Source organism: Anser anser (genome assembly GCF_964211835.1).
Source record: "Anser anser genome assembly, chromosome: 1".
Taxonomy (NCBI): Eukaryota; Metazoa; Chordata; class Aves; order Anseriformes; family Anatidae; genus Anser; species Anser anser.
Window position 1 is genome coordinate 26,795,193 of NC_139720.1, and position 15,915 is coordinate 26,811,107.

A 15,915-nucleotide genomic window follows, 5' to 3' on the forward strand; every position below is an offset into this window, starting at 1 on the left:
ATACAGTTCTCAGTTCTGAGGTATATTTATGGTTAATGCTGGAGCTGTTAAAAGTTTTGCAGTTAGCCCAAGCCAAAAAAAATCCACAGCAGCTAAACAAAACCTCCCCCATGCCTTTTAAAGAAAGCCTTTGAAAAAAAAAAAACAGAAAGCAAGGGAGCTGTGCTTGGAGAAGAGAGGAGCAGTATAAGCTGGTAACTTTGTGTGCTGAACAGTCCAATAAGTCAATGAACTAATGGATGGGCGTAATTAAATGCATTTAAAGTACCCTCAAGGTCCCTGAGGTGTGACTGTATGACATTTTGTCTAAGTCCTGGATGTTAAAGTTGGGTGATATTCTTTTCAGGAAGAAACTTGGTCTGAGTTTAGGAGCAAGTTCCACAGTATTGCTTTTCCTTGAAAGATATTTCTCTGCCTTCATATTATTTTTTTGTTGTTTTTGTTGCCAAGATCATTCCTATAGGTCTCATCTTACTTCTTAAGTTCATTTTGGATGGGGTGGGAAGCGGACATGTATTCTTCCATCAGATAATTTCTGGAGAAGCATGGCATCACTCTTACTCTGGTTTCAGCCTAAAGAACAGGCCTTCCACAGCCAAGTCAATAAATCGTGCTTTCTCTTAAGTATCTGTGAATGCTGTATGGATTTTGTAACTACTTCTTTCACATTTTCTGTTTGCAGAGTTTTCTTTGCTACAAGAGGGTTAGGATTCATTTGAGCGCATCGCCGTGTTTGCATTGAGCTAGATCTTGAAACTTCCATTTATAGTTGGTGGAAAGAATTAAGTGGTTACAAGGAATGATCTGTTTTGGAAACATATCTGTGAAATTTCTCTGGCTTTAAGTGAAGTGGCTTGACGGATGACTCTTGGAGGTATTGGTGGGATTCAAGGCACTTAAATTTAAATGTTTACATGTACGCACAGTGTTAATTATCCTATTACAGCGAGTGGAAATCCGACCGATACTGCCAGTGGAGCCTTGAGCAAATAGTTCTGGTGGCTGGTAAGCTGAACAGCTTTCTTGGCTGTTTTGACTGGGCTGATCGGTTTTCTGTTGGCAATAACGGGAAATTCATCACCTCACTCACATACTGACACCTGCCTTTCGGTGTCTCAAACCTGTCTCAGGGGCTTCCTTAAGTGATCCACAAGCATGCTCTGGGTATCCCAGCTGACTTTCTACCAGCCCAGATGGTGTGGGTGATTCTTCTAAGTTCTGTATCATATCTACCTGCCTCCAAAAGAATCTCTCTGATCCCCAAGATACCTAAAATTGCACCAGATACTTACATGTAGGTAACAAAGTAGAATCAGTTGAAATGTGCTTATACTTGGTCAGGTGAGTTCTACCTGGTGGACATCAGGGTAGTTGGCAAATTTGTCATCAAATGTGTGAATCAGGGTTGTGTTTCCCTGGTACAAGTATTTCGTGGGTCTGACAGCTGTGAGGCCGTCACGATATTAAAAGTTTGCTTTGTACGACCTGATAAGTAATAGGAAATCCTTTTATTTTTAGAAGCTCGTCTTGGAAGTCTGCTTTGTGAATCCTCAGGAGGATTCTTGTGTGTATTTAATGGAACACCACATAAAATATGTAACAAATGTGGATATGTACCTTTTCCCTCCCTTCTGAAAGGGCTCCCTATGTGTTTTCCTATACACCATTTTTTCTTCTTGTCTTTTTAACTTTTCTTCCCCTCCTGTCGTTCCACCTCAGCCCTTAATCATGCTTCACAGTTTTCTTTCCCAAGTCCTGGGCTACTACCCATCTCCATCTCTAAAAAGGCCACCCAGCTGCTTTCTGAGCAGGAAGGAGATTGTTTTCTCTGGTCATCTGTGATTAATCCACAGCTTCTGTGCTTTTTGCCCTGGTTCTGCTTAGGGAAGGTACAAAGCTGTGTCTTTCCTGCTGCCCCTATTCACACTTGTGCTGAAGGCAGCACAGTTTGGAGCAGCTGCCCTGGTAGCACAAGGAACGACACCTTTAGCTCCTGAAATTGCCAATGGTATCAGCTGGGCTAGGTCAGTAAAACCAAGATATTGGTACTGCCAATCCCTCACGAGAAACGTTGTTGTTCTTGGGGCATGGTGGGGATAAATCTAACATTAAAGACTTTTTTTTTTTATCTCTGGTTTAAATAGCTCTGTGTGTGGGAAGGAGTCCCTTCTGTTCTTGTCTCTTGGTGCTCTTCCCATTCCATCCCTTTCTGAGTTTTCCTCTCCAGTTCAATCCCTGTGTCCTAACTCAGCCTTCTCTTGTTTGGAGGTTATGCTTATGTCATCTTCTTGGCTCATAGTAGAGCTCAGTTTATCTTTAGATGGTGCAGGTTAGCATTTTCCCTATACTCTTGTGATGAGTACACGGGTATTTGAGTTTTAGCTAATTAGCAGTTTTCTCTGTTGTCAGTGTGCTTGCTGCCAGGCAACACAAACCCCTTACAAAGTTGGTCTGAAAAAATAACACGAAGTTTTAGAGACATAGAGAACTGAAAAGGACACAGTGTTTTTCAGATATTTTATCCTTATAAATCAAATAAACCAGACATTTTAAAATCTGGAAGAAGGAAAGAAAAAAAAAAAGGCTATGTTCTGGTTGTGTATGCCAAATTTCACCCTGGGGCAACATATTCATGTATCTCTGTTGTAAAACAAATATAGTGGATGGCTTGGTTATATAGTTGTTAAATTGTTGGTTAAATTGTTACAGCTTGGCACTCTACCAGAGGTATTGTAGCTAAACCCCAGATGACACATAAGCCATGAGCTACTAATGGAGTCTTTCTTTTCTGGAGATGTAAGTGTTACTGCTCCTCTGGAAGATGTTAGGAAGATTACTTTCCTAGGCCTAAACAACAGTTTTCTCTGTAATACAGGCCAAAAATGTTCCATCTGGATGAGAGAACTTCACGCAAGCCTGCCATGACTGACACCTTGGTCCCCAGAAGGTGGCAGGGAAGTGTTTAAGAGGAAGATTAGTTTTATTTCATCATATGCCAAAAGTATGTTTAATAAATCAGAAAGCATCCAACAAAAGTGGCTGATGGCAGACGCAGCAAAGTTGGTGGTTCTTCACACAAGCTATGCAATGAGCTGCAGGAAGGCTGTGGATTCGAAAATTACATAAAGATTCAAAAAGCAAAGGGGCAGATTCACAAAATCTATGTCCTTCAAGGGACTACTATGTGCAAAATAATAATTTATGGCTCAGAAGGTGAAAACTGCTGGAGGCTGGAAGAGTATTTCTGGGAAGTATCATTATGTGCTTGTCCTGCTCTGGTGCTGATTTCAAGTCATCCACTATTGGCTGCTTCTGGAGACAGGACGCGAGGCTAAGTGGGCTTTTAGTCTGACGTGCTAGAGCTGTTCATGTATAAAGTGGCTTTGCTAGTTCTTATTTTTCAAGTCAAGTTTTCAAAATGAAAAAAAATATAAAAATTAAGCTGTGTACGTCATTGGTATGACTTTCTCTTAAAATTTTTTGTCTATTTATATCTAACTTTAAATTAACAGAGAGCACTTTTGAATGGGGCAGCCCTGAGGGATGAGAGGCTGGAGAGCAGCCTCGTGGAAAGGGGTCTGGGGGTTCTGGTTGCCAGCAGGCTGAGCATGAGCCAGCAGTGTGCCCTGGCAGCCGGGAGGGCCAACCGCACCCTGGGGTGCATCAGGCCCAGCGCTGCCAGCCAGGCGAGGGAAGGGATTGTCCTGCTCTGCTCTGCTCTGTGCGGCCTCACCTCGAGTACTGTGGGCAGTTCTGGGCACCTCAATATAAGAAGGACATAAAACAATCAGAGAGTGTCCAAAGGAGGGCCACAAAGATGGTGAAGGGTCCAGAGGGGAAGACATATGAGGATTTACTGAGGTCCCTTGGTTTGCTCAGCCCAGAGCAGAGCAGGCTGAGGGGAGGCCTCATGGCGGCCTGCAGCTCCCTCACGAGGGGAGCGGAGGGGCAGGCGCTGAGCTCTGCTCTCTGGGGACAGCGACAGGACCCGAGGGAACGGCATGGAGCTGGGACAGGGGAGGGTCAGGCTGGGGGTTAGGGAAAGGTTCTGCACCCAGAGGGTGGCTGGGCACTGGGACAGCCTCCCTAGGGCAGTGGTCACAGCACCGAGCCTGCCAGAATTGAAGAAGTGTTTGGACAGTGCTCTTAGACGTAGCGTCTGATTTTTGGGTGGTCCTGTGTGGAGCTGGGAGTTGGACTCGATGATCCTTGTGGATTCCTTCCAGCTCAGGATATTCTATGGTTCTACGATTTTATGAATTGCTCATTGTTGCTGTCTTTTCACATGCTCTAGTTTGTGGTATGTACTTGAGTAAGATTTACTTTAATTACTTGATCAGATGGTTAGTTTAAAAAGCTCATCTTGCATCACATATGTTGAATTATGCCTCTGGTTTGTAAAGAATGTAAAGGTCTTTTCGTTTATGTCTTGTGGAAGACTGTAGGAAAGAAATGTTTCACCTGTGATGTACAGTCGGTCTTCTGACAAAGAGCTGCCCTGGGCTTTACCTCCTGACAAGCAGAATTTACTGACTCAGAGAAAAGAGTAGGGTCATGTTTCTTGCACTGTGCTTTTGTGGATGCCCCTCTTAACTTTGGCTGTGCCTATCAGAAGTCTTGGGTGCCTTTTATTTTTTTGTCAGAGGAGGCAGGTATTTTTTTGAAAGGGAAACCACTGAATGGAGACTTAAGGCTTTTTTACATTGCTTTCTGTGTGGTTTGGAAAAAGTACTTGATGTCTCTGCATCAGCTTTCCATCTGAAAAACAGAGATGGTTTTTCATGTATTAAAGGAAGTTATATGAATAGATCCATTGTTGTCCTTCAGCCTTTAGATATTATGAAGTAGTCCATACAAGAAGGAGGGTGGATAAGTGGGTCTTGCTATCTGACAAATTTAGTGGTTAGAATTGCAGAGAGTGAAATCTGCTGCAGCCTATGAGGCAAAATCTAGTCAAATTTCATGAGGAGCTGCATGCTTTCAGTAACTGCACTTCATGCACATCCATTGATTGCTGGGCCATGTGGAGCACTGTGAGAGGCTGCTGCAGCATATGTTGGGAAAAAGCCTTCAGAGAAAGAAACTGGTTGTTTTTCTTAAACATGGGCATGAAGGATCTTTTGTATCAGCAGAATAGCTGAGCCAGGCAGCAAAATTGGAGGATAATTGTTGGTGGAGGATAATTGCTGGTCAGTCTAGAAATATTGGTTGGAGTGGATGGCTCTGTCCCAGAAAAAGTTATATTTGATAGAAATCATCGGTCTTCTCTTGATCCATGTGGTTCAAGTAGATGAAGAAGCTTAGCCCACTGTACGTTGAATATGAACAGCTAATGTTCTGGCACACAGTTCTCACTAGCCATTTGTGCACCTGTGTTTTAACTGCAAAGTAAAAAAAGGGAACCCGGAGTAAATCTAATATAGTTAGGGCTTTGGGGTACTTTTGATCCATCCCTCTAACCAGAGGGAAAGACGACTGTTTTCTCTCTTCTTGCCTTGAGAAAGAGGAAATGGTACCTTAATTTTTATTGGATTTTCCTGAGAGGAAGCTAAGCTCCTGGGTAGCTGAACTCTTACATTTGACTTCTTCCTCCAGGGAGAGTAGACTCTATACCCAGATAGGCAGTTAGCTAATTTGGCAGCTGATTACTTCAGACTGAAGATAGATGAGTGTCCTCATCTCGGGGCTTCACTAGAAGACACGTCTGTGTCATAGCAAGGACTGTAGTATTTCCCTCGCAGTGAACAGCGTATGGGAGATCACAATGGTCAGCTGAATCTAACACATGAACTAGATGCTGTTTTTTTTCTCCCTTAAAATGATCTCCTTCTAATTTCACTGTTTCCTTCTGTTAGCATTGTGGAGTTTGGTGAACAAAACCAATTCGTATTCACCTTATCCCCTACCTTTGTAATTTGTATCAAGAGCAGATCACTCAGAGATTGCGTGGGGGGATACAAATCTTGAAGATTTCCACCCTTGTGGTCTTTCCTCATACAATAGTTACTCCTCCTCTCGTAATCCTTTTACCTGTCCAATTCCTTTCCTGTGGGTGAGAACTTCATGCAGTAAAGGATCCCCTCTACCCACCTGTCTGTTGACAGCCTTTCAGGACCCTAGCAGTATGAGGCAGGAACTTCATTTTACAGGAGCCATGCTGACTTTCCAAGCAGACAGTGTTTACACGTGCTCAGTGATCTTATAAACTCATTCTATTGCCTTTTCAGAAGTGGAAGTCAGGCTTATAGGAAGCTTGATAACTGCAGAGTGAGGAGATAATTGTTGCTATAAACTGTTGTTTGTCAGTGCCTCTTAAACCTGAACTATATCCTCCAGTCAAAAAAAGGGGACTGTGAATTAAGTGTACAGATAAGATTTCACGTCTTTTCTCAAGCTGTGCTTCGAAACTTCACATACAGTCCTGTAATTTGGTTCTGTCATCTTCTCTTGCCTTCATTCTTGATGTGTTATTTCAGGTCTGCTGAAATGTTTCTGTCACTGTAAGGCTGTATATAGGAACAAAGTTAATTTTTTTATCATTTCACCCTTATCAATTATGAGACTTTCAAGGGTCAGTTTCTTGCAACAGTATAGGATTTGAAGCAATGCCATGCTGGTGGGCTTTTAAGTTCTTCACCTTAAATGAAAAGAAACAGACTATTTATTTTGACTTTGTGTGCTACAAAGAAAGCCACCTCAACTTTGACAGTCACGGATGTTTGAGTAACCCATAATTAGGATGCTGATATGTCTTCATTTCATATCTACAGTAACCATTACAAACATTTAATTAGTGTGTTCATTAGTGTTTTGTTTGTTACAGAAAAAAGAGTTTGATGTGGATAACTTGAGCAAGCCAGAATTGCGGATGCTTTTGAGTATAATGGAAGGAGAACTAGAAGCACGAGACCTTGTAATTGAAGCTTTGCGGGTAAGTTACAGGGTTGTTGTGGTTTATATATATATATATATTTTACATTCTCTTTTGCCAATTCTTTTGTACTGAGCATAGAATGTTATTAGTGGAAGAATAAATTATGATTTCTAAGCTTTAGGTTGACTAAATCTCAGTAATCACAAAGCATGTTCTTGTTTAATTGTTGTCATTCAGTAATTCTGTATAATTTTGGTGTAAAATACCAATAAAGTTTCAGTGAAAGAAGTGCAAAAATGTGAAAATGACTTCCTCTATAAACTCTTTTATGCTGTAGAATCTGTTATTTGTGAAACGAAGGAATGACTTCAACAGAGAATTCAGTCCATTCTTTGTTTGTTCTGATGTTCTATATATTTGTACATCCAATCATTCTGTGAGACAGGAGGAGTGACAAAGTTGGATGGTTATGTCCAATTAAGAAAAAGCTTTTTTTTTTTTTTTGGTTAAAAAAAGGGAAATTACAGGATATGTATTCTAGCAGCACTCACAGGTGCTTGATTAGGTGTTTTTTTGTGTGTGCTAGGCACATGTGAAGGTTGGTTTCTGCTTTGAGAGGATGCAGTCTGAAAGTCAGCTTAGAAAGCTGACTGGAAATGTACAAACAACTGTATTTTAATAATAAGATGATACATTTTTTGACTGTAACAAATTTAAATTTTATTCTGTTACCGATCAATTTAAGCAGAGCTGCCAAACAGAGTGCAGGTTTAGGGGGAAAACAGTCTTACATGGATTGAAAATACTTATAGCTTCACAGTTGGATAGAAGCAAATTATGCCCTTTAAGGTCTCTTAAAGGAAAAGCTGAATGTAATAAAATATATTAATACTAAATATTAGTAGTATATGCAATGATAACCAGGTAACGTGGGAATGTTTTCCATTTGTAATGTCACAGTAACAATTGCAAATGCATTTTTATTCAATTTTAATTTGTTTTGTGGTGGCTTCACATCGTGATGCAAATGGACCTTTAAAGTAGCTGTCACTGATGCACCTGCATTAATAACTAAAGACTTTATAAGTATAAAACTCTATTATAAAATACAATTTTCACTTTGTACTGACAATAAGGTGCTGGAAGCAATATGATTCTGGGGGATTACTGCACTTTGAATTCATTGGTGTTGGGCCTTCATGTGTGTGCATACATTGAAATGTATTGCCTTTTCATCAAGCTGCTTTACAATTTCACATCTCAGTTGTCCAGATGAGAACCTTTTCTTTTCTGTGACTGCCAGTTAAGATTTTGTAAAAGAGGGAACAACGTGTACACCTCCATTCAGAATGGTTGTTTTTTTTTTGTTGGTTGGTTGGTTGGATTTGGCTGCAGGAATGCAAATATAATATTCAGACAATTTTCTTTACTACATGTTCATGGCCAAGCTACTACACTGCACACCAAATAATGGATGTATTGAGATTCAATAAAATAAATAAAAAAATAAAAAACCAAACAAACACATTTAATGAGAGTAAATGCTAAAAATGTGGAGTGCAGTCTCCGGAGAGAAAAAGTCTACATTGGATTCCCATGTACCTGCTGAAATGGGCAGTATATTAGTATGTACATGGTAGTTCTTGATAGCTAATACAGATCAATATTAAAAATTGCTCCATTTCACATATGGTATATAAATGTTGAAAAACGGTGGTGTTTCTTTTCTTTTATTCTCCTGCATCTCAATTTCCACTTCCCGTGTGTCATACTAAAATCCTCTAAACAAAATCCATATGGAGCTCAGTCTTCCAGGCAATGTGCCTGGTTAACTGTACCAGTACTGGGAAACTTGGAAGTTGTACCTGCTGAAGATCTGTAGCCTGATATCTTGGAATATGATACTTTGGGATCCTCTGGCTTCTTGAGAATCATTTACCACAAGTCAGCAATACTAGTGGATAGAGCCTCTAAGGGACCCTCCAAAAAAGCTGCTAGATAGTCAGATATAGTTCCTTTTTTTTTTTCTTCTAATTTTTAAAATAGAATAACGAGATAATGCTATTGGAATTGTGTTGAATTTAGTACTGACTTTGGTTCATTTTGACAAATGGGCATACATTGTGTATCCTTAAAGCCATAAGGAAATGCAAATGACTTTCTGTTATTTCAGAAGCTGATAAAGCTCTATTTTAAAATTAGTAATGTTTGGGGGTGGGTCTTTTTCTGTGGTTTTCTGTGTGTGTTTTGTTGTCTGTTTTCTTTTTGTTTTTATTCTACTAATACTGCAAGGCTTTTGTTTGAAAGACTAATTTCTTGGATAGGTCAGAACTGGTTAATTTCAAGCCATATAGTAGACAATGTAAATTGTCTTTTACTCGTAGGTGATTTTCCTGTCAGTTTTTAGTTTCTGTGATGTATACATTTATTACGCTATTTCATATGTTATTGATCTTTTTGTAAGACTAAAGAACTGGGTCTTTTAATCTCCTCTTAGAAAGTAACTTCATCTTTGTGGTTGTCATATCAGATTTTTTCTCTATAATCGCTAAAGCTTAAATACATTGTTCTTAAATATATGTGCCCTTATCCATACACATTTTGCAGGGTTTCACTGAGCATTTGTAAAATTCGTGCAATCAATAGTGTTTGTTTATACATCTATTGGAAATGTCTGTCCTGGAAGATTCGGACACTGGAAAGAACTGTTTTTGACAGATCACAAAAGAACTAGTAACACTGAATATAATTAAAGACTGACTCAGGTGGTACTACTCATAACCTGCCTCTAGCATTAAGATGAATCCATTTTAACAGGACCTGCTTGAGGCATCTGTTAGTCTGTCCTTTCCCCATTGTATGTGTTCTTACGCTGACCTCTTGTTTCCTGCTTCACTAATTTTGTGTGAAGCCATATCATGTGCTTTACTGAAAATCTGAGACAGATCTAATGCACTTTCTCTGTCTACAAGGCCAAGTATGTTTAAAATAGATAAGTTTCAAAAAACACCTTCAACATCCATAGGTGGAATTTCTTGTCAAGCTGACTCTTACAGGAGCACAGTGCCAAATGGTTTCTCTTGGTATACGCATCATATCATCACAATCAACACCTTATCCACTGTATTCCCTGGTGGAAAGGAACAGAGGTTTCTTTCAGAGTTAAGGGGTAAGATCTAAGGAGCAGAAAAAATCTTCTTGGATAAGATATGGGTTGGAATTTGTGCCTTGCTGTTTTTTCTTATTGATGCGTTTATAGTTTATATGTGTTAGGGAGCTATCGCTTAAACCACTTAAAATCTTGCTTTAAGTGATTTTTTTTGGCTTATTTTGGAAATTTCCTTTTCATGATTGCAGGTTAATTCATATTATGTTGTAAAAGTGTAATTTGCTTGTGTGGGTTCTGCTGGATTAAGCAGAAAACATTACTGACTTTGTTTTTTGTGGACTGAGCCACAGTCATGTATGGAGAAAACTCTACTACTGAATAGCTCCTAGAAACCTAAAATAATAATCTTTTGAATGTGTTCTGTTTTCATAACTTCTGTTTTTTCTTGGTTTCTCTTGTTTTAATGAAAATAGCTGTAAAATTATGCATGATTTGAGGAGTCAGTGAAATAAATTAAACTCCAAAATGATATCGTGTATCTGTTAGTGCTGCTGTAATATTGCTTTTTGAAAGGGAGGAAATGCCCTTGGATTTCAGGATTGTGCTGTCTTCAAATGCTTCTTTTTTAACTGTTCATTTACACATACTCATTGTATCACAAAAGAAATTCATATTTTATGAGTTTCAGTTTAATTTCCTATTGGTATTAGTAGGCGTCAGAGAAGATGGCTACTAACTCCTCATTTAACACTTATGTTTAGGATGTTGCATAGACTTTTTTTCCAGAAATTTTCAAAAAGGTCTAATCAGTGGAAAATTAAAAATTAAAAGTGAGAAAGGGCAATAGTTTGGGATCATGGGAAGAAATCTTATTAAATTAACTACTCATCCCACTGGGAAAAAAAAAAAGGAAATTCAGTAAAGTTAATATTATTGGTGTAATAGATTTTATTAAGGCACTTGAATTTTTGCCACATGATTAATTAGAGAGAACCAAACCCAAGGTGTCATATATAATAATTAAGTCCTTTTATGGCATCTTTGTGCATAATATCTTGTTTAATGTTGAGCTTCCATTGTGTTTTATATAAAGTTTTGATATTTGAAGTCTGTTTTGAAATGAAAATCAAACTTCAAATCCAAACTGCATTCATAAGAAATAGGCAAATGACATCTGTATATGTCTGCTTTTACAATACATTGTTGTTTTTTTATAATATACATAACTGCAGATACATAATGACACATAGCATTCCTATTTCTAAAAAAAGGGCTGTTGTTTCAGTTGGTGAAGCAGGAAGCATTATCTAACTGGGTCAATGTCTCCTATTATTGCTGTAATAAAGTAGACTGGTGTTTTGATATAAAGAAAAGCTATGGGGTTTCTTTGTTTGTTTGTTGTTTTTGCCCTTAACATGTATAGTATAGTTGTTGTTAGCATAGTATATTCTGACTTTTACAATACAAAAGCCTTGGTATTTTGCTCAATCAATCTCTATTAGAACCCTATTTCTTTTCTGGGGAACGTTTTTGGGGAACTCTGGAAGCTGGAAGTCAAAAATTCAGACTTAAAAACAGTTATAGTTACTATCATCTAGCACAATTTAGGTTGCTGTAGAAGGTCAGTGCTGTGAGGACCAGCATCCTTGGAACAACAGACCTTTGTGACACTCAGGTCAAATTTCCAGATTTATTCTCCAAGTGAACAGTTAATTTTCTGTGTAGGGCAACATCAGGATTCACCTCAAGGGAGGTGATCTTTCTATAAATCTTTCTAATTAGCTCTCTGGCTTTGTAATAACTACTACACTGATAGTTCTTTTTGAATCTGTAATTTCTTTATTTTAATAGGTCCGTGGTGAGGTTTGCACCGCGATTAATGGTTTAAAAGATAATCTGATCTTATTTTTAAAGTTATTTTGTTAATAAGAAATAGCATAGTCTAATTGCCATTGTAAATGCATATAGTTAAAAAAAAAAAAAAAAAGAGGAAAACTTGACTGTAGCTGCTTCCTCCATCTTTGTCAATTATCCAAATAAATGGTCTGCTTTAACAAGGGGATAATAGGGATAATATATTCCTAATGTGGAGGTGGTAAAGTGGTCACATACGGCGTGGCACTGGCCACACACAGCTGTGACCTCAAATACAGCATTAATTTGTGTGGTTGGTTTTGTGTTTGTGTTGTTTTGTTTTTTTTTTTTTTTCCTCCAGCCATAATATGGTTACTGCATCTTCCTGCTTTCCAGAGGAGATTTTTAAAGTGCACTGACCTTCGTATGACGAAGTGCTCATGTTAGCTGTCGAAATGGACTTAGAAAGTCCGGATGCTGTTTTTGATGGTGACTCTCATGAAGTTAAATCAGTAGTAGTTTGTTTGGTTTTTTTTAATTTTAAAACCCATCATAGTTGAGATTTTTACTTAATGTTATTCTTTTAATTGTTTTATTTGGATATGTAAAATTCAGTAGGTAGTGCATGGTAAAGTGAAAAATGTTTATCTTGCTTCTAAGGTGTGTGCTAATTAGTGTGACAAAAAATGCAAATACTAGATACTCTGGGGGAAAAATCCCTGTTGAAATTCAAAAAAAATTGACTATAAAGTTTGTCAACACCAACAACAGATATATTTTTGTTTAATCAAAGGTGACTACAGTATCAGTGACATTGGTTTGGGGCGGTGTCTTTTCTCCAAGCTTAAGTGAGCACCGAATGAACAGGTGCTATGTATGTGACGGCAGGATCAGGAGGGCAGTATGAGAATAGCAAGGTGAATTTGGTTGTAGGTGTTTCGTCAGTATTATAAAGCCCTATTGTGTTTTCTTCTTTTCTTTCATGTGTGGAGTTCAGACAATACCAAAAAACCTTAGTGTATCATATTTTGTTTGTGATGACAGTATACTAACAACTTTTGGGTTTGGTAGGTAATCTAGATTGATAGTAGAAAATTTGATACTTATAATTATGCTTAGTATGGAGACTTTCATGCATGGTTCTGCATTTCAGTAACGAATGAGCTATTCCTTGAAGGGGTGGAGGTGCACCTCAGGTAAGTAATAAGCAAAAGTTTTGGAAAGGGAGCTGCAGAAACTTGCAAACTGTGTTTACATAATTTGATCTGTCTGCTTCCTGGTAAATTCTGTCCAGTACAAGAACTTCCTTCAATTGGCCAAGGCAGACTTTTGCCTATTACAGGTTGAGGTTTTAATCAAGATTTTTTTTTATTTTTTTTTTTTAGCTAGAGATTTTGCATCCTTTTTACGTTAATTACCTTCTGCATGTTGTGATGGGGTGGTACTGCTTTTTGTCTATGCTCTGTAAATTAAATGTTAAAATAGAATTGTCACTTGCATTTGAATAAAGTTTTGATCATGGACTACTGTGCAAAATCAAAGAGTTGTACTATAAGACAACACTTCTAGAATGAACTTTGGAGTTAGAGGAGAAGAAATCTGGGAGCTCTAAGAAAAGGGGGAGTGAAACCATATAGAGTTTGGTTGTTCACAAATAGGCTGATAGGGAGGAAAAATTACATTTATATTAAGTGTGATCTGCCAAGGGAAACTATGCCACATATACATTTTGAAGAATCTTACTTGCACTGATTGTGATAAGTTGTTGCAAATTTAAAATTCAAAGGTGAACTTCCACGTGAATCCCACTCTTCTGTACCAAAGAATGGAGCTGGGAGCACACAGGAGGCAGCCTCAGAGGTTTCTGGCAGCCAGTAAGACAGACTGTTTTGTAGCAGGTGTCTTTGAAAAATGGTGATTAGCTAGAAGGAGGAGCAGATGATTTTAAATTGTGTGTAACAGAAGGTTATTGTTGTAGACAGTATGATGGTAATCGTTGGCCTTGGTGGCAAAAGTGAACTGTAGAATAATTAGGTAATGCCTTGCTTGTATTGTCATTTTTGCGTGTTTGAATTTCTTTTCAAAAATTTAATTTTTACTGAATATTTAGGATGTAGTGATCTGTAGTTTGTGTCCTTACTCATCGGATTGTTACTTTTAATAAGCAAGCATAATTAAAGTTTCAGTATTTCAAGCTATTTCAGATTTCTTGATTGTAAGAAAACTATGAAGTATGAATAAATCTCAGGTTAATAGATGAGATGGTTTTCAGTGCTTAGTTTTGAATGTTTTCTTTATCTGTTATTTATTTAAAGAGGCCAGAGGAAGTGCCCGCTTCCCAGAGGAGGGCCACGAAGACGATCAAGGTGCTGGAGCACCTCTCCTATGAAGACAGGCTGAGGGAGTTGGGGTTGTTCAGCCTGGAGAAGAGAAGGCTCTGGGGAGACCTTAGAGCAGCCTTCCGGTGCCTAAAGGGGGCCTGCAGGAAAGCTGGGGAGGGACTCTTTGTCAGGGGGTGTAGTGACAGGGCAAGGCGTAATGGCTTTATACTGAAAGAGGGAAGATTTAGATTAGATATAAGGAAAAAATTCTTTACTGTCAGAGTTGTGAGGCCCTGGCACAAGTTTCCCAGAGAAGTTGTGGGTGCCCCATCCTAGAGGTGCTCAAGGCCAGGCTGGATGGGGCTTTGGGCAACCTGGTCTAGAGGGAGGTGTCCCTGCCCATGGCAGGAGGGTGGAACTGGGTGGTCTTTAAGGTCCCCTCCAATCCAAACCATTCTGGGATTCTATGAAACAATGCAGTGTGTTCTTTGTTCACCTAATTTAAAAAGTGTTGTTATACACAGCCTAAAAGATGTTCAAATCTCCCAAATCATGGGTTATGTCTTGTATCTTTTGTAATTTATACTATGCAAGATAAACTTTTTTTAATATAAATTTAAGTTTTGATACTCTGCTGTATTGCTAAATATTTCAAGAAAGTAGCTATCAATTAAGTAGTTATCTATTAAATAGTAGTTAATAGTAGTAAAAAGTAGTAATCTATTAAATATCTATGTGAGCCTCATTTTTTAAGAATTGCATGACTGGGTACAGTGCTAGAAAATAGCTTTTGTTTGTCTCATTTAAAGAAAATAATCAATATGCTTTGGACAGCGAATCCTAACACTGTAGTTCAGGAAATGTGTAAAATGTTCGAGATTTTACATTTTTATAAAATGTGTTTGTTTGTTTTTAAATCAAAGGACAGCCTTATACCTTATTCTTGATATTGCCAGAGTCTGTGTTTCAATAGTTTGAAAATACTGTTTCCAGTATTTGTAGGTTGGCTTTAAATATTAATATCCTAGGTAAAAGATGAGATATTGGAAAAAAAAAATTTGTTTGCCTGTCAAAGTATTTACTTTTCTTATATTCAGTGGTTGTGGTTTTTTTTTTGTATTTTTTTTTTGGTAGTACTGGCTTTTTAAGTGTAGATAATTAACAGTAAATGCTTTTCTTTTCATCGTGAAAGGTATCAAGTGGATTTTCCCTTCAAGTATCAGCCTTAGATTTGGCACTTCATTATGAATGGAGCCACGTTATGCCTTTTCCAATAGATGTTGGGGATGTAATAGCAGCAATTACAGGATTCATTAGCTTTGATCTGAGGGATCCTGGGTGTTGGTTTTTTGTTTGTTTTTGACATCTACAAAGGCCTCTTCTGGAAGCCACTGACAAAATAAGTTTTTAGTAGTGTTACATTACTTCTTCAGTTATTTGCCCTTAGCCAAAGGGAGATAGTAAGCACTGAACAAAGAAAAACAGTTGTTAAATGATACAAAAATACTACTTTCAGTGCGTTGTTACTAACCTTAGCTTTACTACTCAGGCAGACACCCTTATTCCAGGCTCTCCTAAAATTGGAGACTAATAGTATGAAAGTAGTATAAAATTGCTAGAAACTGTCTTTTTCCAGCAATGACTGTTAAACTGATAATATTCTCTTTCTGTTTTTGACATAAGATCTGAATAACTTTATTGTTGCCAGGCATGTAACTACTGATTTAGCTGAAAGTGTTCTGCTGGTTGCTTATCTG

General features: G+C 38.1%; 1 protein-coding gene across 2 annotated transcripts in view; it reads left to right on the forward strand.

Annotated features, from left to right (window-relative positions):
• Positions 1-15,915, forward strand: part of CTTNBP2 (cortactin binding protein 2) — a 91,236-nt gene that overhangs the window by 5,463 nt on the left and 69,858 nt on the right. For both annotated transcript variants that reach the window (XM_083800035.1, XM_083800036.1), the window contains exon 2: positions 6,824-6,931. In XM_083800035.1, the coding sequence (XP_083656161.1) occupies positions 6,824-6,931 (108 nt within the window). The remainder of the gene's footprint in view (positions 1-6,823; positions 6,932-15,915) is intronic.